This window comes from Trachypithecus francoisi, unplaced genomic scaffold (assembly GCF_009764315.1).
Source record: "Trachypithecus francoisi isolate TF-2019V2 unplaced genomic scaffold, Tfra_2.0 Lachesis_group2, whole genome shotgun sequence".
NCBI lineage: Eukaryota > Metazoa > Chordata > Mammalia > Primates > Cercopithecidae > Trachypithecus > Trachypithecus francoisi.
Window position 1 is genome coordinate 148,841,881 of NW_022681465.1, and position 23,931 is coordinate 148,865,811.

At 36.3% G+C, this 23,931-nt stretch overlaps 1 protein-coding gene across 7 annotated transcripts in view; it reads left to right on the plus strand.

Moving 5' to 3' along the window:
* NR3C1 (nuclear receptor subfamily 3 group C member 1) overlaps window positions 1–23,931 on the plus strand; it is a 123,492-nt gene that overhangs the window by 87,928 nt on the left and 11,633 nt on the right. For 5 of the 7 annotated variants that reach the window (XM_033180788.1, XM_033180789.1, XM_033180790.1 and 2 more), the window contains 5 exons: window positions 748–917; window positions 5,731–5,847; window positions 14,657–14,935; window positions 16,544–16,688; window positions 19,904–20,034. In XM_033180788.1, coding sequence (XP_033036679.1) covers window positions 748–917; window positions 5,731–5,847; window positions 14,657–14,935; window positions 16,544–16,688; window positions 19,904–20,034 — 842 coding nt within the window. The remainder of the gene's footprint in view (window positions 1–747; window positions 918–5,730; window positions 5,848–14,656; window positions 14,936–16,543; window positions 16,689–19,903; window positions 20,035–23,931) is intronic. The other 2 variants (XM_033180795.1, XM_033180794.1) reach the window with 1 other exon arrangement.

Sequence of the window (23,931 nt, forward strand, 5' to 3'; positions counted from 1 at the left end):
TTTCTATCTTTTTCTTCAGGCCAAATAGTCATAGAGTGGAGTGGGCAGAATGGAACTCACTTTTGAAAGCCTAGTGCTTTGTCCAGTCTTACTACAAGCCAGACAGAAAGGTTATTATAGAAAATGTTTCTGGATCAGTCTTGTCTGAGTCATATGAAATTGTGGTTTCAGCCAAGATGATATTAGGAATTGAGAGACACGGGACAAAACTTTTAAGATTGTAAAAACATTTTGACTCTAGTGGGAAACATGAGTAGAATTGTAATGACACTTGATTGAATTTTAAAAGATGCCTGTATAAGATCTTAAATTAGGAAAAAAATTATGTCCTAAGCAATTAAAGGCATAGGAGGCATCTTTTTGGGATGATGGAAATATCTTCTGTCCTGATTGTGATAGTAGTTATGTGAATATTTAACAAAAGCCATAAATTATAGATTTAGAAAACAGTAAATGTTATTGTGTGTGACACCTTAATAAAGGTGATTATAAAAATAAACAAATCGAACCAGAACCACACCATTCTATTTTGGAGACACTTCAAAAGAAATGACCTCATTCTTAATTTTGTTTAAAGAAGATTATAACATGATTTGAATATATTTAGATAGGATATTTTAGTGCCTGCTAGCATTTGAAGCCAGAGGTCAGTGTGCGCATTCTGACTATGAAGTGAAAAGCTAAGAGAACTGTATTTTGATATTTCTTTGACAGTTAAATCATAACACTGTTCTTCCCCTTCTTTAGCCCCAGCATGAGACCAGATGTAAGCTCTCCTCCATCCAGCTCCTCAACAGCAACAACAGGACCACCTCCGAAACTCTGCCTGGTGTGCTCTGATGAAGCATCAGGATGTCATTATGGAGTCTTAACTTGTGGAAGCTGTAAAGTTTTCTTCAAAAGAGCAGTGGAAGGTAGTGTGTGTTTTGAAGAGTTTTATTTTTCCTCTACTTGGTTTTCATTTCTCAGGGTGGATTTTGAAATTTCCATTATATGCAAAGCCCATGAAGGCTAAATATCAGTTAAGAGGGGAGAGGAGGGTGGCTTCTAGGTCCTCTAATGTGCAGTAAATTATTTAAAACAACAACACAAAAAGATCTAGAATAAAATAGAAAAGTATAAGTTGATGCCTGGGAGTTTGGGCAGGGAGCATAAGGTAACACTATAAGAAAGTACTGTCATATGAAATGATGGTGTTAAGTTTGGGCATAACATAATGTTCATTGCATTAGAAATATGGGCTTTAACTTCCATAAGGTAATAGGTTTCAAAGTCACCACCTATACTGGCCTGGCAAAAATGTGAGACACAGTGAGAACTGTGACAGGAAAAAAAAAACATTCATTTCATTTCTTATTCATTTTTTTTCTATTAAGCCAGGGCACTGTGCTAAGTGCTATAAATACCAATAAGACCTGATCCTTACCCTCTGGGAAGTCACACTCCACTGAAGTGAAAGATGGGTTAACAGTGACAAGGTGCAGAGATTATAATTCGGAGGAGGGAGAGAGAAACTCGACCTGAGGAGGTCAGGAAAAGTATTTTAGAGAAAGATATTTCGCTATATAAATGTTGTATTGATATAAATCTTACTTTGTTATGGATTCAGACTGCTGACAGGGCAACAGCATTATCTCCCTAAAGGAGAAATTCATTCCATAGCAAACCTATTAGAAGAGAGTCTAAAATTTCCTAATATTACCAGTGACTCCTCTTGGAAAAAAGAAAGTCATATAATTTAGTTATTTCTAAAGTTTGAAAGCAGTGTGGCCGAAAGCTGTAATTATATTAATTTTTAAAGAAACATATTTATTATTCATTCACTCTATGAGGATTATTTGTCTCATGTTGTGTTTGCATATCCATGAGAGTTAGATGAGTCATTTTCTTTTGTTTTACTTTTTAAAACATTAGCAAATTATAAAATTACTCATATTACACCAGAGATTACAAGGATGCCAGCTTTGGCCAGTGTAGCAGTCCCACCTATTGATTAGAGTCAAAAGTAAAGCCCAGCCCTGCCTAGTGCAATGCTCCTAATAAAGTGGATGTTATTTAGCACATACGCAAAAGACGGAAGCATCTTCGTGTCCTCACTTTACTACTCACTTTCTTAACTGCCTAAGTATTTCCATGATATAAGTGCAGTGATAATAGTAAGACAGTCCCTGACTTAATGATTTTTCAACTTTTATGATGGTGGGAAAGTGATATGCATTCAGTATGCTCCTCAACTTACAGTGGGGTTGCCTCCAGGTAAACCCATTTTGAATTGAAAATATCTTAAATCGAAAAATGCACTATTGACTTATAATGGGTTTATCTGGATGTAACTTCGTCTTAAAGAGCATCTGTACTGTATATAATACTGACAAACTGATTTTTGAAGGTGAATTTCACAATGAAGCCTTAAATATGGCTATTAAAAATGTTTCCTCCATTTGAATTAAAATTGTTCTTTAAAATGGTACAAATTCAGATGCTTATAGAGACCAACTATGTGTCATTTTGGCTAAATGTAATACAGTTGTGGGGAGGAGGGCACATGTTAGTATTAGAGATTGCACACATGCCCTACCTAAAAGCATCCAAGTGCAATTAGAACAGAAAACAAAGCTAAACATACCTCCCTTATAGAAGACCAGTTCAGGCCATATACCCTCTGTGCTTAATCCCTGCTTTAGAATTAAATTCCCATACTTGTTTTTAGGTAAAATTTAATTGACTATTAGCTATACTATTAAATGTTTGTTATTTAAGTATTTAAGTGAAGTATGATGGTGAGATTACATGATTAATAAGAAAGGTTAAATTGTAGAATATGTTAAGTTTTTGCTCTGTTTCTTCCTTTATTTGGATTTTAATGTTCTCAAAGGCCCTTTACAGCTCTGCAATTCTGCAGTCCTTTGATAATCTAACTCAGCAATTCTTCTGTTTTTCTATCCAGACACAACAGAAATATGCCTTAAAGCCCAGATACATATTTTGGAACACTTTCTTAAACAATTATAAAGATGCAACTTGTATTATTTACATCATACACTTAGCACTCCATTCTTAATACCTGCTAGAATTATAGGTTATCCCTCAAAATTGGCATTGTATAATATGGTTATTAGCAAGTTGTTGCACTTTATTTGGAGCTTTGCACTAGTCAGGGGTGGGCTTTACTTTTGACTCTAATCAATAGGTGGGACTACTACACTAGCCAAAGCTGGCATCCTTGCGGTCTCTGTGGAGTAACGCGAGTAGTATTATAATTTATATCCCCTGTAACAAATGATCCAAGAGAGTATGTGATCAATGCAGCATAACTACTCTCTTTTATTATCTGATTTCACATGTAACATGCCATCACTTCTGCCGTATTTTATTGGCCACATAGACCAATCCTGGTGAAGGATGGAAAGGGACTACACAAGACCATGCATTCAAGGAGGCAGAGATCACTGGGGGCCATCTTGGGAGGCTGGCTACCACACCTACCATAAATAGAAAACCAGAATTACTTGCCAAAAATAGATTTTAACCACACAAATAAATACCATGTAAACAAAACAATCTCACAAAATTTCAGCTGACTTGAAGACTCATCTTTCTATCCGTTAGAAAGGGTACTTACCAAGTAGTAGAAGACATAGGAACTCCAAAATAAGATGTCTCATTGTCTTATCAGAAGGGTTGTCAGGAAAATGGGCTGGGCACTGTGGCTCACACCTATTATCCCAGCAGTTTGGGAGGCCAAGATGGGAGGATTGCTTGAGACCTGGAGTTTGAGACCAGCCGGAGCAATATAACAATACCCTGTCTGTACAGGAAAAAAAAAAAAAAAATTATCCAGGCATCGTGCCTGTAGTCTCAGCTACTCAGGAAACTAAAGCAGGAGATTCAGGCTGCAATGAGCTATGACACACCACTGTACTCCAGCCTAGGCGACATAGCAAGAATTTGTCTAAAAATAAATAAATAAATAAATGAGTCAAGGAATGAATGAATGGATTGACAGGAAATGACTATTAGTTGTACGTGGCCATGTGTTGTGAAATAGTGAATACTAGTTAAAACTCCTCATTTTATAGATAAGAAACAGATAGACGTGTCCAACTTCATGCTAATAACCACAAAGGGCTATTTTTATCTTATGAAGGTATAGTGCCTCTGATCCTATAGCTCAGAGTCTTAGCTGCACAAAAGACATACCTGGGGCCGGGTGTGGTGGCTCACGCCTATAATCCCAGCACTTTGGGAGGCCGAGGTGGGTGGATCACAAGGTCAGGAGATCGAGACCATCCTGGCTAACACGGTGAAACCCTGTCTCTACTAAAAATACAAAAAATTAGCTGGGCATGGTGGCGGGCACCTGTAGTCCCAGCTACTCGGGAGGCTGAGGCAGGAGAATGGCGTGAACCTGGGAGGTGGAGTTTGCAGTGAGCTGAGATCACGCCACTGCACTCCAGTCTGGGAGACACAGCGAGACTCCATCTCAAAAAAAAAAAAAAAAAAAAAAGACATACCTGGGATAAATAAATCAATATTGGCATAATGTGCACATCCTGACATTTCAGTTGGATATAAACAAAACTTTGGAATTTTTCATTATAAGTGGGTGACTTTTTTTCTATTTTTTTCTTCTATTAACTGTGGGACAATGATTTAGAGATTCCTTATAAGGTATAACTTTTTTGTATTATAACTGCTTGAACAATGGATATATCCATTGATCCTACTTTTGCTTTATAGGAGATAGAATTGGGTTAGTGCTTCCATTTTGCATCCAAGTAAAGAAGCTGGGAAACTTATAGAGTACAAAAAGAAATTGAAACAGCTGGTACAGATATTTGACATTGGAGAGCAGCTCTGAACAAAGGTGAATTATAGTCCAGTCGTCAATTTTGTGGCCTATTCTTTACAAAGAATTGAACCTGATACAGTTAACCATCTACCCCAAACTATTATGTGTTTAAAACACAATCTGTCAGCCGGGCGCAGTAGCTTATGCTTGTAATCCTAGTACATGGGGAAGCTGAGGCGGGTGGATCATGAGGTCATGAGATCGAGACAATCCTGGCCAACATGGTGAAACGTTGTCTCTACTAAAAATACAAAAATTAGCCAGGCGTGGTGGTACGCACCTGTAATCCCAGCTATTCAGGAGGCTGAGGCAGGAGAATCGCTTGAACCCGGGAGGCAGAGGTTGCAGTAAGCTGAGATCATGCCACTAAACTACTACACTCCCAGCCTGGGCAACAGAGCAAGACTCCATCTCAAAAAAAAAAAAAAAAAAGAACCACCATCTATCAAATTGTTGAAAACACAGTTTGTCAAAAAAGTAGTTACCCTTGTTGGATACTGGCTGGAATTGGGCAGAAAGGGGGCTTGTTGGGGTACTGTTCTGTTTCTTGATCTGTTAACCTGATTACATAAAGGTTCTTGGTTTGTAAAAATTTATTAAGTGGTTCACTGATGATTTGTGTACTTTTTTTTATATGTGAATACTGCAGTAAGGTTTTTTATTGCACTGTTTTCAGTTTGTTGAACAGAAAAAGGGAGACTCTTTTTGTTGTTGATCTCTCAACCTCATAATGGCAATGTGGGCAAGAACACTTCCCTAATCAATACCTGTGGGTGCCTTGGTTACATTCCACCGGAAACAAAAACAGATAGAGGCTCTCCATAAAAAATATCTTTGAAGACCTGTGAAACTTTAACAGTGCCTTTTATTCCATATAGGACAGCACAATTACCTATGTGCTGGAAGGAATGATTGCATCATCGATAAAATTCGAAGAAAAAACTGCCCAGCATGCCGCTATCGAAAATGTCTTCAGGCTGGAATGAACCTGGAAGGTAATGTAAATATCTGAAAGCAATTGTTTGTCTCTGTAGCTTACAAAAATTTGTCATTTTACTTTTGAAGATACAAGTAAGCAGATGTAATAATGTAGTCAGTTCAGTATATATATGCTTGACTAGCATAATGTTACTGCTCAATAAAAATGGGAACTTTTTTTTCATGAGTATGTCATATTCTGTTTATCCACCAGTTCTTACACACACTGAATTCAGTACAGCCGGACTATATACGAAGAAAGGAAATTATATAATAATGAAACTTATACAACATGCAGCAACTTTATTATTCTTACTCCTTTTTTCAGCCTCAAAACTATTCCCTAGGGTTGGGAATGTTTCTGTATCATACATATTTACATGTCCATTTTTCTGTTTGCCTTTTAAAAGCACACCTTTTACTTGGAGATCTATGTTTTATTACAGATCTTCAAGGGGGGTGTGGGAAAAAAAAATCTCAAGGAAGAACTGGATGGGTTTTGTTTTGGTTTTCAAGTAAAGAAGAAACCTGGGCCGGGCGCAGTGGCTCACACCTGTAATCCCAGAACTTTGGGGGAGACCAAGGCAGGCAGATCATGAGGTCAAGAGATCGAGACCATCCTGGCTAACATGGTGAAACCTTGTCTCTACTAAAAATACAAAAATTAGCTGGGCGTGGTGGCATGCACCTGTAATCCCAGCTACTCAGGAGGCTGAGGCAGGAGAATTGCTTGAACCCGGGAGGCAGAGGTTGCAGTGAGCCGAGATCATGCCATTGCACTCCAGCTTGGCGACAGAGCAAGACTCCATCCCAGGGGGAGAAAAAAAAAAGAAACCTGAAACTAGTTATAAGTTAGAGTTTCATATCCCTGTTTATATAACAAGTTGTATAATTAACACTGATCTCAGCATTAAAAAATTTTCCTCTGAAAAAAGTTTGGAATTCTGCTGTGGTTGAAATTGTAAGTTCTGTGAAGGTAGTGTGATCTAATAACACATATGCTTAGTATTTATTGTGAGATTAGCACTTTTATTCAGCAAATACGCAACAATGAAGCAGTCACTAGATATAAAATGAGTAAAATAGTGCCTGTATTCAAGTAGTTTACTGGCTAGTTAGGTTGCAGAATCAGTCACAAAATAGCATGGCACACCATAGAGAGCATAAGGCCACAGGAACAAGCGGAAGGTCACCTAGTTCCTTGGAAGTCAAGGAAGAAGTAACATTGGATTTTAAATCTATAAGCTGAGTAGGAATTAGATAGATGAAAAATAAGGGCAGAGACATGATCGGATTTGTATTTTACAAAGACTAATCTTACATGGAGAGACCAATTAAATGAATATGGCGGTCCTCCAGATAAGAGATGGCAGGCAGTACTGAGAGAGAATGGAAACCATGTGGTTCTTTTTATGATTATGATGATGATTATTATTTTAGAGACAGAGTCTAACTCTTGTCACCCAGGCTGGAGTGCAGTGGCATGAATATGGCTCACTGCAGCCTTGAACTCCTAAGACTGAAGCCATCTTCCCACCCTATAGGGTTACAGATGTACACTACCACACCCAGCTGATTATTTTTTTAATTTTTGTTTTAGTTTTTTGTAGAGACAAAAGAGTGTTGCTATGTTGCCCAGGCTGGTGTCTAACTCCTGGCCTTAAGTGATCCTCCCATTGTGTCCTCCCAAAGTGCTGCGATTACAGGTGTGAGCCACTGCAACTGACCTATGTGGTTCTTTTGATAGGAGAGACTTATTGTTGGTGCTATCTAGCACACACTGTTTATGTACATCTTGGTAAACAGAAAATAGATTTATGGGTATGACTATGAAGAGTCTAATTCCCCAAACTACACACACAACTCTATCTAGGTTTGCCCAGGCTATTTAAACTTAACTGCAGAGTGTCAGCATGTTAAACATTGATTTACATAAAATGATAACTGCCCACTTTCTTGTAAATGTTATAAAAACTGCAGAGAATAACTTAAAAATGCACACAGAAGTTTGCTTTAAGTTCCACAAGGGTAGTTTATTTTTGTTATAAATAAATACAGTATTCCCCACTTTCTTAGATACCAGATCTCTGCCCAGATTTTACCCAGTTTCATCTTGCTGCTTTCTGATCTCCTATGTATGTAATATACTTTGACCATTTAAATATATATTAAGACACTTGAGTTTTTAGTGCCCTTTGGGTTACCTTCTCTGGTCCCAATTTTCTCTAATCTTCATTTTTTCATTTTAGCTATTTTATATTTAGAAAGATTTTGAATGAAGCTCAAAGGACAAACCCAAATAAAATTTTGTTGTACCTCTAATATATTGTGGTTGCTTACCCAGTAACATTTTTAGATGCTTTTCTGAATACATGTGAAGTTTAAGATCTTTGGAGCTTTAAGCATATAATGTTTTTCTGGGCAATTTCTTCCTATCCAAACTACAAGGGACTTCTTTCATCAAAACAAAAAAGACACATCAACTACGAAATAATGATTTTGATGGACTAGGCTACGAAATTTGTCTGTGCTTTCCTCCCTCTTACAGTTTAATAGCAATTGCAGTGCCCTTTGCCCTTACTGCACTAGAAGATGACCCAAGGCAGTGACTGACATCTGATTTTTCTATTAATTATGCCATCACTGTCATTTCCAGTTGAATCTTTTGTTGGACATCAGAAATTTTTCTTACATGAATAAAATTTAAGCATACAATTTAGGCTGCAGTTTCTCAAAATATTGTATTAAAAATAACCAATTATATGCTCTTATAAATTGTCATTATAACATATCCAGTTAGTGTAGAAATTGGCATTTGTTAAAAACTACTACATGTTAGTCTTTGACATACATTCTTCTACTTTTTGGACCCTCATATTATTAAAAACACCTTTGAGTAGGGCCATGATTTACTTTATATCCATTTTTATACTACGTAATAGAAGAAAATTCTAACTTGTTATTTCATACTATGATATGTACTGTGTGGCACATATCATATAGTTGATCCAGTTCTACTTGTAGATGAATTGAAAGAAAGGCTTAAAAAAGTTCTTAGGGTTTGTGTGTGTGGTTTTACTGTAAAAGTATCATTTTTGTATTGAACTAACGCCAGTATACATAAAATCTGTATTTGGCCTGGTATGTATGTTTGCCAGGAATCTTTGGCAGACCCTAATACTTACAATATAGATGAGCCATGTGCTTCACACTTTTTTTTTTTTTACAACCTTCAGAAATATTCTCTTGTTCATCAGAGTGCTTCCCCTAAGCCAAGAAGTTTCAATGATAACCCCAGAGTAACTTTGCCCAAGTCTCTCCATAAATGTAACTTAGGACTGCAAGTGGTGTATATTTATACTCTTGCCCCATACCAAGTAAATCTCAAGATTTATTTTAAGGGAGTGGCCTTCACTGCTTCAAGTGTCTAGCATTTAAGAACGGATAAGATTTTTAATGGTGATCCTAATTTTTTTTTTAACTTGCTTGTTTTCTCTTGTAACTAAATGTTTTTATTCATTTCCTTTTAAGGTATATTATAATCAATCCAAAGTATGGCTTTGTTTTTAGTATAAACAGTCAAATGAAACAGTCTTATGGCATTATCAGATTTATTACCAAATATTATTTAACTAATTTTTTTAAGTTAATAAACCCAATCTAGTAGTTTCTCTCTTATTTTCAACTTATATTTTAGATTCTGGGGGTACATGTACAGGTTTGTTACTAAGATACATTGTATGATGCTGGTATTTGGAGTACGATTGAACCTTTCATCCAGGAAGTAAGCACAGTACCTAACAGGTGCTTTTTAACGTGTGCCTCTCTTCCTCTATCCCCACTCTTTTATTTCCCAGTGTCTGTGCCCATCTTTATGTCTCTGCATACTCCATGTTTAGCTCCCATTTATAAGTAAGAACACAGTATTTGGTTTTCTGCATTAGTTCATATAGGATACTGGCCGCCTGCTACATCCATGTTGCTGCAAAGAACATGATTTCATTCTTTTTGTGTCTATATAGTATTCTATGGCATATAAATACCACATTTTCTTTATCCAGTGCACTGTTGATGGGCACCTGGGTTGGTTCCATGTCTTTGCTATTGCAAACCGTGCTGCAGTGAACATATGGGTACATGTGTCTTTTTGATAGAATGAATTATTTCTCTTTGGGTATATGCCCAGCAATAGGATTGCTAGGTTGAATGGTAAACTCTTAATTCTTTGAAAAATCTCCAAACTTCTTTCCACAGTGGTGTCATTGTGGTTTTGACTTGCATTTCTCTGATGATTAACAATCAGCATTTTTTCATATGTTTGTTGGCCACATGTATGTCTTTTTTTTTTTTTTTTAAGAAGTGTCTGCTCATGTCCTTTGCCCATTTTTAATGGGGTTGTTTTTGCTTGTTAATTTAAGTTCCATATAAACTCTGGATATTAGGGCTTTGTCAGATGCATAGTTAGCAAATATTTTCTCCTATTCTGTAGATTGTCTGTGATAGTTTCTCTTGCTTTGCAGAAACTCTTTAGTTTAATTAGGTCCTATTGTCAATTTTTGTTTTTGTTGCAGTTGCTTTTGGGGATTAGTCATAAATTCTTTCCCAAGGCCAGTGTCGAGAAGGTGATTTCCTAGGTTTTCTTCTAGGATTTTCATAGTTTGAGGTCTTACATTTACATCTTTAATCCACCTTATTAATTTTTGTATGGCAATAGGTAGAGGTCCAGTTTCATTCTTCTGCACATGGATAGCCAGTTATCCCAGCACCATTAATGTAATAGGGAGTCTTTTTCCTATGGCTTATTTTTATCAACTTTGTGTAGATTAGATGGCTGTAGGTTTGTGTCTTTATTTCTGGACTCTATTCTGTACCATTGTGTGTGTTTTTTGTACTGATACCATGCTATTTTGGTTACTGTAGCCTGTAGTATAGTTTGATTTGGGGTAATGTGATGTTGCCAGCTTTGTTCTTTTTGCTTAGGATTGCTTTGGCTATTTGGGGCATTTTTTGGTTCCATATGAATTTTAGAATGCTTTTTGCTAGTTCTGTAAAAAAAAAAAAAATGACATTGTAGTTTGACAGGAATAGTACTGAATCTATAAATTGCTTTGGGTAGTATGACCATTTTAACTATACTGATTCTACCAGTCCATGAGCATGGAATGTTATTCCATTTGTTTGTGTCATCTCTGATTTCTTTCAGCAGTTTTGTAGTTCTCCTTGTAAAAATCTTAAACTAACTTAGATGCATTCCTAGGTATTTTACTCTTTTTTGACTGTTATAAATGGGATTGCATTCTTGATTTGGCTCTCAGTTTGAATATTACTGGTGTATAGAAATGCTACTGATTTTTGTACACTGATTTTAAATCCTGAACCTTTACCTAAGTTATCAGCTTTTTGGCAGAGTCTTCAGGGTTTTCTAGGTATAGAATAGTAAGTGAAAAGAGATCATTTGATTACTTCTTTTCCTATTTGGAAGCCTTTTATTTCTTTCTCTTACCTGATTGTTCTGACTAGGATTTCCAGTACTATGTTAAATTGGAATGGTGACATTGGGCATCCTTGTCTTATTGCATTAAGGGGAATGCTTCCAGCTTTTGCCCATTTGGTATGATGTTGGCTGTAGGTTTGTCATAGAGGGCTCTTTCTTATTTTGAGGTATGTTCCTTTGATACCTAGTTTGGTGAAGGTTTTTATCATGAAGAGCTGTTGGATTTTATCGCAACTTCTTCTGCATCTATTGAGATGATCTTTTTTTTGTTTGTTTATGTGGTGAATCACATTTATTGATTTGCGTATGTTGAACAAGCCTTGCATCCCAGAAATAAAGCCTCCTTGATTGTGGTGAGTTAACTTTTTGGTGTGCAGCTGGATTCAGTTTGCTAGTGTTTTGTTGAGGATTTTTGTATCTGTGTTCATCAGGGATATTGGCCTGTAGTTTTGTTGTTGTTGTTGTTGTTGTTGTTGTTGTTGTTGTGTCTCTACCAGGTTTTGGTATTAGAATGATGTTTTCCTTGTAGAATAAGTTAGGGATGAGGCCCTCTTTCTCGATTGCTTTTTAAGATTAGTTTTAGTAGGATTAGTACCAGCTCTTCTTTGTACATCTGGTAGAATTTGGCTGTGAATCCATCTGGTCAAGGGCTTTTTTCAGTTGGTGGGTTTGTTATTACTGATTCAATTTCAGAACTTGTTATTGGTCTGTTCAGAATTTCAATTTCTTCCTGGTTCAATCTAGGGAGGTTGTGTGTTTCCATTTCCACATATATACTTACTCCAAATAATGGCTTTATATATACGGGGGTTAGCTGAAAACAAAAATGATACTTTCATAGTAAACTCCACCCCCGCCCCGACACACACACGCATAAACCCTAAGATTTTTTAAAGCCTTTGTTCCAATTTATCCATTTCCTCTAGATTTTCTACTTTGTGTGCATAGAGGTACTTGTAATAGTGTGAAGATCTTTTTTATTCCTGTGGAATCTCTTGTAATGTCATCTTTGACATTTCTTATTGTGTTTATTTGGGTCTTCACTCTTTTTTTCTTTGTTAATCTAGCTAGTGATCTGTTAGTCTTGTTTATCCTTTCAAGTAACCAGCTTTTATAAACTAGGTTTTAAGCTAAGTAAGATTTCTCTACTTTTATTAAGGAGGAAGTAGCGTTACACCACAGATTCATGAACACTTCTGTGGAGCTGCTATATTGACTGCTAATCTTCTATATGCTCCGGTGGGTCAGGAGTTTATATAAAGTAAAGTTGCATTAACTAAGTCGCTTTAACATAGTGATTGCTTAACTAAATGATTCAGTTCAGTTAACTCCTTCCTGAAGATATTTTGAAAAATGAATTAGTATTATTTCTTGCTCCAGTCAGTACGGCACAATTGGGTTCACTTGTACTTTCTGAGCTGTATTCAAAAACATCAGTTTTCTCATTTAGGACTATATATAAGTAGTGAGAAATTAATTACAAACTGAGTCATAGAAAATGTTTTTGTTTAATCCTCCAGCTTGTTACTCTTTCTTCCTTGTTCTAATGTGCAGTAATGCATTCTAAACCATTTAAAGTTATGACTAATTGAGGTTTTCACAGTACTGTTTCAGTGTATTGATTTGGCACATGTGTGTTCTCTTTTACATTGTCAACAGTACATTTTATGATTTGGATCAAGATTTCACTGGGATACTTCTGGTTGTTTAAAGAGTTTATGTATTGGTGTCCTTCCTTTTTAAAATTTTATCACTCCTCTATTAAGTTGCGATATCCAAATTTAAAATATTCTAAAAACATGTTCTCCTGCAAGTTGAGGTAATGATAGTTGTTATATGGTAATTACTATAATATATGCCAGGAACTGTTCTAAGCATTTTACATATTTAATTCTCACAACAACCCTGTGAGGTAGGGACTAATATTATCCTCATTTTACAGAAGGGGAAATGAAGAGTCAGGGAGTTAACTTGCACAGATATCCAGCTACAACGTGGCAGAACCAGGACTTAAACCCAAATATGCTGATTTCAGGTTTCTGCTCTTTAGTCCTGTATCATACCATGCCTCCAATAGAGCATGGTAAACTAATTCGAATAGTTCTATCATGATTCTGTTTCTGTTTTGAAATATTAACTAAAAATTTTTGAATTTCTCAGTACCCCATTTATTATAGAACACAGTAAGAATGGAACCATTCTAACACTGGACATTGAGATATCGTTCCCACCACCATATCTGTCCTCCACAGACTATATGGTGTGTCATTTTAAGGACAGAGGATCTAAAAATGATTTTTAAAGGTGATTTACATTTACTCTTCCCTTTGCAAAATGGTTTGTATCCCTAATAATTTGAACAGGTACATTTCTTCTTTGATATAAATTACATTTCTTGCCTTTCCTTGGAGTTCTGAGTACTTTCCCTCTGAGAGAACAATGTAATTCTTATTTAGTCACTAAAACAAAAATAACTTCAGGAGTATGAATAAGTCTACTAAAAAGTCTATAGGATCCATGTTGTAGTTTGATTAGATGGTTCCATACCAAGTAAAGGTAAAAGATAATTAATTTACATATAATATGAAAATGGATACTTTAGGGTTATAGAGTAATCAATATAAATCTTCTTTATAAAAGGGAAATTTCCCACTTATAATTTATGTGAAGTAAAGTTTTTCATTTCATCTTCCCAAATGTTTTTAGTCCCAAGCAGTATTTATGTTAGTACCTATGTAAAGGTGAAAAGCGAATTTTTCTACTGGTACTACTAATACTATTTTTAGCATGTAATCTGCTGTCATCTTCCTATCTTGATAAGTGGCTTTGAACAAGTGTAAATAGTGTAATTCTCTTCATTATATATACTACCATGATTTAGATTAATCTTAAACCACAGTTTGTAATCCATTATTCCAAGCTTAGATTTTTTTTCAGTTTATAGTAAGAGTAATTTGCCTTACATAACCAATGAAATTGTTGCATTTAGAGTGAAAGTGAGACAAAAAAATAATTTATAGAAGAATTTACAAAAGTGATTTACTCTGATTGTTTTAACATACCATTATAATACTTTGTATAAGGAGTAACTATAATGAAGTTTCTGGCCTATTTGTAGGCAAAATTAATTGGGAATAGGTTCCTCTGGATCCTTTGCTTTCAGGAAAAAAAAGTTTTTTTCTCCTCTTCCATGTCACTTTATCATAATTGCTAAATAAAATATTTCTCCCATCTTAATAGTTTTAGAAAGTAAAAATACTTCTTGAATAAACTATGTAGCGCAGACCTTCCCATTACAGTTCATTTCTATGTATTTTTTTAAATATCCACAGCTCGAAAAACAAAGAAAAAAATAAAAGGAATTCAGCAGGCCACTGCAGGAGTCTCACAAGAAACCTCTGAAAATCCTGCTAACAAAACAATAGTTCCTGCAACGTTACCACAACTCACCCCTACCCTGGTGTCACTGTTGGAGGTTATTGAACCTGAAGTGTTATATGCAGGATATGATAGCTCTGTTCCAGACTCAACTTGGAGGATCATGACCACGCTCAACATGTTAGGAGGGCGGCAAGTGATTGCAGCAGTGAAATGGGCAAAAGCAATACCAGGTAACATGCAAAAGATAAAAGAGCAACTATATAAACCTTTGTGTTTTCTTCAGCAAAAACATTTTGGCTTTTATATCATCCTGAACCCGTGGCTTATCTTCTTTCTCTTACTCAGTTCTGGGGACTATGAAGGGGAGAGTCAGGTGAATACAGGTGATAGGGAGTTTATAATAAAACATTTACATTACTCCCTGCTTTTCAAATCATTATGCACAGGATGGTAATTTCACATAGGATGATGTAATATCAGAACTCGAGTTACAGGACTCACTCAAAACTCCTTTGACACTGAAGTTTGGGGAAAGAAAATGTTTTTAGTTAATTCCGTTTGTTTTCCTTCATTGTGCCACTTTTAAAAATTAGGTTGTTTGTAAGACTGGTAAACATCAAGTATGTTGACTCAAAATTTGTACTTAAGTAGAATGATTTTAACCCTTCACTAAATGAAATACTACATATTGAATGTAATTTTAAAGATAATTTTAAATAAAAGTTTCCCTATTGGAATTTGGTGTGGAACAGCAGAGGTCAGTGTTAGTATCAGCTCTGACTTTAAAGACAGGGAATTGACAAGCCTGAACAAGAAAGTAACCTGACCTCCTGTCATCCTTGTTTTAGTAAGGGGGGAAGAGGTGTGAATAGCAGGGCAAATGTTTTACTTAACTCACTGATTAATGCCTCAAGCCAAGATTCTTTTCTCTTTTTTAAAATCGATACATAATAGTTGTACATATTTACTGTATATATTTATATTTAGGGGGTACATGTAATAATTTGATAAAAGCATACAACGTGTAAGGATCAAATCAGAGTAACTGGGATATGCATCACCTCAAACATTTGTTTGGGGAACATTCCAAATCTTCTCTTTTAGCTATTTTGAAATATACAGTAAATTATTGTTAACTATAATTGTGCTACTGAACACTAAAACTTATTTCTTCTAACTATTTTTGCACCCATCAACAAATCCCCCTTCATCCCCATCACACTGGTAATCGCCAAGCCAAGAATTTTGGCTATTTTACTATTTAGTTCATGTTTACTTAAGCAGACAAAGGTGACAAAAGTGGCTACTTTTTTTTTTTTTTTTTTTTTTCACATTGAAAGCTATTAGCACAGAGCGGGCTTGGTGTGATGGCTCACGCCTGTAATCCCAGCACTTTGGGAGGCCCAGGTGGGTGGATCACTTGAGCTCAGGAGTTCAGGACCAGCCTGGCCAGCATAGCAAAACCCCATCCCTCTACCAAAAATATAAAAATTGGCCAGGCATGGTGGTATGCACCTGTATTCCCAACTACTTGGGAGGCTGGCACTTAGAATCGCTTGAACCCAGGAAGCGGAGGTTGCAGTGAGCCAAGATGGCGCCATTGCACTCCAGCCTGGGCGACAGAGCGAGACTTTGTCTCAGAAAAAAAGCACAGAGGGTTTGAGTCCTGAAGTGTCAGATGACAGAGGAAAACTGTGTCTACCTAGTATTTAATTTCCATTTTCTGTTAGGGGTCCCCTTGTTTTGACAGGGCTAATTGATCTGATTGCTCTTTGGCAATTCCCACAGAGATGATGATCTTAGAATGTTGCCTCATACCTTTATTTCTCTTAATTCAGGTTTCAGGAACTTACACCTGGATGACCAAATGACCCTACTACAATACTCCTGGATGTTTCTTATGGCATTTGCCCTGGGGTGGAGATCATATAGACAATCAAGTGCAAACCTGCTGTGTTTTGCTCCTGATCTGATTATTAATGAGTAAGTTGTATGTGAGTCATTTTCCCTGTATTCATAGGATATTTTTAACCAGCTGATGTTTTCCTGATTGACTGCTATTGTGATAATTCAGGACTGAAACAATCCTACTAGGTATCTAGGATATAGGCAAACTGGAAATAGAGTTATGAGTGCTTGGGGCAGGATAAGTGTAATGTAGAGCAAATGTACATGTGGCATTATTACTGTCCCAGGACATGTTTAAGGATATTTAACAGCATCTCTGAGGCTAGTAAAGTGTGTCGCAAGCAACAAGGAATCTTACTGTGCTATTATTTACATAAGGCTATTCCAGAAAGAAAAAGGAGCATGATAAAACGCATGTGGATTCAATGGGGACAATTGTAGATGAGGATATCTAGGCTGATGGGGTGGGACATATGGACACAGACACAAGAGGTGTCTGTTTGCATGGCAGGTGTCTATGGTTTAAATATGGGAACAAGTTTGTTTTGTTTAACTGAGAGAAGACCAAGCCTTGAAGATTTTATAAATCAGCTATTCTCTTATCCTCTAGGCTTATTCCTGTATCTGCGAAATATGTCAGGTGTCCATTTCCCCTTACCTCATTGCAGTTGTTTCCTCACTCGTTTTCTCCCTCCAATGTGATGTTCATCATTAACATTAAGGATATTTAACAGCACCTCTGACAAGGTAGAAAGTGAGAAGAGCTAGGATGTGACTTCTGTGCTGTGTATCTGGTGATGTGAACACCAAGAGTCTAAGAGTCTTAACAGCGACAGACTTTACTAACCTCAGAGATGCTGTTAAATATCCTTAATGTTCAGCAAACATGAATGTTGGCTAATGTTTGCTTCCTCTAGCACAGTATGACTGCACCACCTATCTCCCCAGAACACAGACTGTCTTTAGTATCTTCCCACTGACCCTCCGGTCCATACTCTGCATGATTTCAGGCTTCCCATAGTCTGACCTCACTTCCTCTCCCATTGTTGTCCTTCACACACTCTTCGTTCCCATCCATTCTTTCAAGCATACTCTTAGACTCTTGGTGTTCACATCACCAGATACACAGCAGAGAAGTCACATTCTAGCTCTTCTCACTTTCTACCTTATATTACTACTTTTCGTACCCCTAGCTTATTGCTATTAGTACAGTGTAAACAGGGAGTTCACACACACATACCCCGGCCTAAGAAGCAAAAAAATGGAGATTTGTGTTTGTATAGAAAACAGAAGTCACCTTGACTTTTATTGCCAAAAAGAGGACTGTTCAAACTATTGCATCACAATGTAACAAGATTAGGTAGTTGGATCCAATTTTAAATTAACTGGTAAATATATTTAGTTTCTGGGGAAAGTGAAGACATTACTCATCAGAATCCTAACATGCTGTTTAAAAAATACCATGTTGGCAATATTTATTTTTTAGTCACTTTCTAATATGTAATTTGAAGGCATTTAAGTGGAATTAAAAGCATAAACAGATTTATATGAAACACCAACTTATCCTTCTGGTTTACAAAACCTAATTTAAGGTTTTTATTATTAAGGCATTCAGATTTAGCTTTAAGCAGTCACAGCATAATCTAATCATGCCACATACATTCCTTATGTAAAGTGGGATTTATAAATATTTTTCCTCAACAGATTTACATTAGTTTCATTTTCATTAAGGGATATGTCCTTCCCATTCTTGTGTTCTCATGCTGCTGCATACAAGATGAGCAGTCCTTCACCTTTTTCTTTTCTTTCTTTTTTTTTGAGATGAGATTCACTCTGTCACCCAGGCTCAAGTGCAGTGGTGTGATCTGGCAACCTCTGCCTCCTGGGTTCAAGCGATTCTCTGCCTCAGCCTCCCAAATAGCTGGGATTACAGGCGCACTCCACCACACTCGGCTAATTTTTTGCATTTTTAGTAGAGACGGGGTTTTGCCATATTGGCCAGGCTGGTCTTGAACTCCTGACCTCAAGTGATCCTCCCACTTTGGCCTCCCAAAGTGCTGGGATTACAGGTGTGAGCCACCGCACCCAGCCCTCCACCCTTTTTTCTTAGCCCACTATGTTTCCATACTGCTCTGGTGTCTGTGACAGGCAGATTTTGCATATCAGAAAGTAAGCATTCAAGTTCTGACCCTCTATAGAGCTATAAAACCGTCTCTCATGGTTGCCCTTAGGTCAGAACGTTGTGGGAAAAAAAATTTTGTTGTTGTTTTTACAGCCAACAAGAATGAGTTTTTACTTATTCTACTACACTACAACTTTATTGAAATTTTCAGTTATATGAATATAACCATGTACAAGAAACTAAAGGAAAAAAGGTGCCTCCCAAAAAAGGAGTGCTTTACCTACTATTAAGGACTGGGGAGGTGCCTCTTTGGTAAGGGCAGATTTAAAAGTTGAAGAGCCTGTGATCACTTTGGCAGCATATAATTCATGTTTGATTTATTTTATATAAAAAAATAAACCACATATTCAGTAGAGAAAAATGATAACCTTTTTGTTGTTAAGTCCAAGATGACTTTCTGTCAGAAACTTAAAAAAAAAAAATCTTGAAACATTTTAAAAGCTGTAAACTGAGCCCAGTTTCAGGCTTTTAGTGTCATTTCAGAAGTCAGGAAACTTTAGAGATCTATTTGAAAATCATAGGTGTGTAATGACTTCAGAATCATAAGCAAGAATTGCTTTAGTACCTTTAGTTTAAAGAATATTAAGGCATATGCATGTCAGAGGCAGATTTTGAGCATCAGAAGTCTAGAATCAAGTTCTATGTCTGGCCCTCTGCATAACTGTGAACAGTGTCACACATTTTTGTCTTGAGGATGGAATGTTGTGACAAAATTTACCTTTAAAAATCAAGTGTGTAGGACCTAAAATTGTGTTGTCTAATTGACCATATTCAAGTGATAAACCTTGATTTAAATGAGCAACTAGTAATAAGTTCTATAAGAATTCTAACACTTTAATTAAATAATAATACATGGCATGCATGGTAGAAAATAATGTCTCCACTGTTATGTTAGATTATTCATTAGTCTCTTTACACAGCCAAGATGTAGGAAGAAGTTTAAGGAAAGTTCTCCAAAATTCTGATTTTATAGGGAATTAGCAATAATATTATTGCAATAGTTTTTTTTCATTATAAGTTCATAGTTTTGCAAAACAAAACAAAAATGTACTTTTTTCAGGGAAGTAGCAGTATTTCTAACTAATACCCTGCTATTTATCTTTCACAGGCAGAGAATGACTCTACCCTGCATGTACGACCAATGTAAACACATGCTGTATGTTTCCTCTGAGTTACACAGGCTTCAGGTATCTTATGAAGAATATCTCTGTATGAAAACCTTACTGCTTCTCTCTTCAGGTTGGTAGAACACCTTTTCACTTTATGTCAAAAGCATGAACTATGAAAGCCTAGAAACAAAGGTTAATTTGTATACATAGTACTAATAATTATACCAAGTCTACTATTATTTCCTACTAGTCAGATGATTTTTATGAATGTAAATATTAGAAAGGCACAGTAAGTGACACCAAGATTAATAAGACAAATAGGTATAGCAGAAACAGAGAGGTATATGAGCCACATAGGGATCACTGTTGATAGGAATCTGTGTGGACGTTTTTCTCCTTCCTTCCTTTAATCTTTGATCATGGGAAGACATGGAAAAAGAAAGCTGACTATAGTGATTTTGTCTACTATACTGTTACTTGGTTAAAGATTTTAGTTACCTAATGAGTATTAGCATGTATAAGAAATTATGGGAGAAAAAGACGCATCCTAGAAAAGGTGTGCTTAATTACTACTGGGAATTGGTTAACACAGCATTGGAACTGGATTGTCAGACAGAGATTCACTATCTAGAAAACGGCAACAAGAGTTTATAAAACAAACTTCTGTGAGATTACTTTTTAGCTAGCAAAGACAAAGATGTCAAAGTGATAAATAAACTATGATACATACAGATGATGGAATACTATTGAGAACTAAAAAGAAATGAGCTATCAAGCCATGAAAACACATGGAGGAACGTTAAATGCATACTACTAAGTGAAAAAAAGCTAATCTGAAAGAGTTACATACTGTGTGATTCCAACTATATAACATTCCATAAAAGGCAAAACGTGAAGACAGCAAAAAAAAAGAAAAAAAATTCAGTGGTTGCCAGGGTTTAGAAGGAAGGGAGTGATAAATGTGCAGAGCACAGAGGATTTTTAGGGCAGTGAAAATACTTTGTATGCTACTATAATGGTGGAAACATGTCATTATACATTTGTCCAAACCCGAAGAATGTCCACCACTGAGAGTGAACCCTCAACTATGGACTTTGGGTGGTAATGTGTGGGACAGGGGGTATATGAAAAATGTCTGTACCTTCCTCCCAATTTTGCTGTGAACTTAAAACTGCTCTAAAAAAGTCTTTTTAAAAAAAGCTGTATGAACTAGTTGGTATTATAAACCTTAGGCCATTTCCAGTAAAAATTACATATCAATGTTTATTAAATACTGAGTTAATAGCTGAATATGTCTTTCATATACAAATATGTACATTTGCAGTTTTTAAAAGTCTTAATTCCATTAGCAACTGTGGTTTCATAGTTGCCAAATAACTGTAAGCTATGGATGTTGCATAAGACTATGACTTTATTTAACCATTTCATATCTATTTAAAGATTTCCAAAGCACACATTTGTCTTAATGCTTTCACATTATTTTTGCTCAACAAAGTTATACATAAAATGTTAATGGGTATAAGAAGTATTAATAATATTTCAGTCAAGGCAAGAGAACCTGGTAAAGATCACTGCTAGAGACATGTTTAATGTTACCTGTAGCAGTACACTTGTTAAAGAAGTGATTAAGCAGTTATGTAAAATTCTGATCATAACTTTGATTGATACCATGAAGGTATAATTCAGTGCCTACATACTAACAACCTTATTTAAAAAAAAAAAAAAAAAGTGGTTTCAGTTGCATACATCCCAGACTAATTGAGCTGTATGATTTTTTTCATTGTAAATAATAAGTAAATTGGCCTAGTACATATCACAAGTTCTTCTTTTTAAAAAATAATAGAAACATACGGATGGAAATATATACCTTAAGATATAGACTTCTACTATGATAGACTACTGGAATAGGTACTATAACCTCCCACCAAAAATGCTAGACTAAAACAATTAAGAACTAAGTGAAGGCAGGAACCCACAGAGGTAAGTGGAACTCAAGCCAACTTGCTCTTTGAGGGCATTTGTAGAACCTGGTAAATTAGTAAGTTGGAGTTTTTTTAAGTTTATAATCTTTTTTAAAATGATTTCAATAGGATTTTTGGGGAACAGGTAGTGTTAGGTTACATGAATAAGTTCTTTAGTGGTGATTTCTGGAATTTTGGTGCACCCATCACCCGAGCGGTATACACTGTACCCAGTGTATAGTCTTTCATCCCTCACTCCCCTCCCCAACCCCAGTCCCCAGAGTCCATTATATCATTCTCATGCCTTTGCATCTTCATAGTTTAGCTCCCACTTATAAGTGAGAACATGCAATATTTGGTTTTCCATTCCTGAGTTACTTCACTTATAATAATGGTTTCCAGTTCCATCCAGGTTGCTGCAAATGCCATTATTTTTTTCCTTTTTGTGGCTGAGTAGTAGTCCATGGTGTATATATATACACCACATTTTCTTTATCCACTCGGTGATTGATGGGCATTTGGGCTGGTTCTGTATATTTAGTAAGTTTAAAAACAAGAGATGGAAATATAAATGCAATTTAAAAGGCAGTGGATTGGTCTAAAAACAGATTGGACACATTTGAAGAAACACTTGAAATGTGTATCTGAAAAAAGCCAGAATACAATTGTTTTTAATGATTGTGTATATGTTTGTGTATATAAACCACAAGGGAGATCTGTAGGTACTGAAAATCACAACTGGAAAATGGCAACAAAGCTATAGAAACTGGAAAAACAATGACTTTTCTTAGATCCCTCAGAGAATGGAGGTCATAGGACAAACCACCACCTCAAAATCTAGAACAGACAAATACAGAGAAACAGCCAAGATCAGCTTACTGGGGAAAGATGCCACTGAAGCCAGGAAGACTAGGCAATTTTGATGAATTGCTGGAGGCTGAGCGAGGACTAGTTTCAGAGTTAAAAACTCCCAGGGACCCAGTCTTAGTGGGGGTTTCCTGCAATTTCTTGGGTTTACCCCACAGAATTTCTAACTTCCAGAAACTCCACAAGATTCTTAGGGTGAAGAATTCCCTCCTTTTTCTGGTAGAAGTAGGGGAAGGTAAAAATTGGAAATATGTAGGAGAGTGTTCACAACAAAGGCCTGCACTGTAAGGAAAACTAACTCAACAGACCCTAATGTGACCTGGGGGAAGGCAAATTGAGGATTCTGGCCCTGTCTTAGCCTTCTTGTCTCATTTCTGAAAATGAGCCCAGGGATTCAGACCCACTAAAAATCATAAGGATTATAAAATACTTCACCTCCCCCTCCCCAAAACCTTACCACCATATAAACAGGGCTCCAGGATAAAATAACAGTGGATTACAACTGAGAGAGCTGCAGGACACAAGCTGTTTAAGGAGTTCTTAGGAAACCCAAAGACAACAGAAGAAAAAGTAAATAAAAACAAGGAAACTAGAGGAAACTGAAGCCTCTAGTACCTACAACTACAGCAAACATTAAATACAGCCTACCTCCTAGCCAGATTAGCATGAAACCTCACGTCAGATTACTTCAGTTTTGATATATCGTGTCCAGCTTTCAACAAAAAACCATAAGGCATGCTAAAATGCAAGAAAAAAACCCACAGTCTGAAGAGACAAAACAAGCGTCAGAAGCAGTCCTCAGATATGACACAATATTTCAGTTATCAGATAGGGAATTTACAATACCTATGATTAGTAGGTTAAAGGCTCCAGTGGAAAAAGTAGACAATATGCAAGAAGTGATGTATGCAGAGAGATGGAAACTCTAAAAATAAATGCTAAGGAATGCTGTAAGGAAATGCAGAATGATGTTGATGGGCTCATCAGTAGACTGAGCACAGCCAAGCAAAGAGTCAGTGAGCTTGAAGATAGGTCAAAGGAAACTCCCCCAAACTCACATGCAATATGCTGAATAGAAAAGTTATAAACATGGTAGACATTAATCCAGCTATATCAGTAATTACTTTAAATTTGAATGTTCTAAGTACACCAATCACCTATTTTTTAACTAGGAGGTGAAAATAAAGTTTGCCACCAGA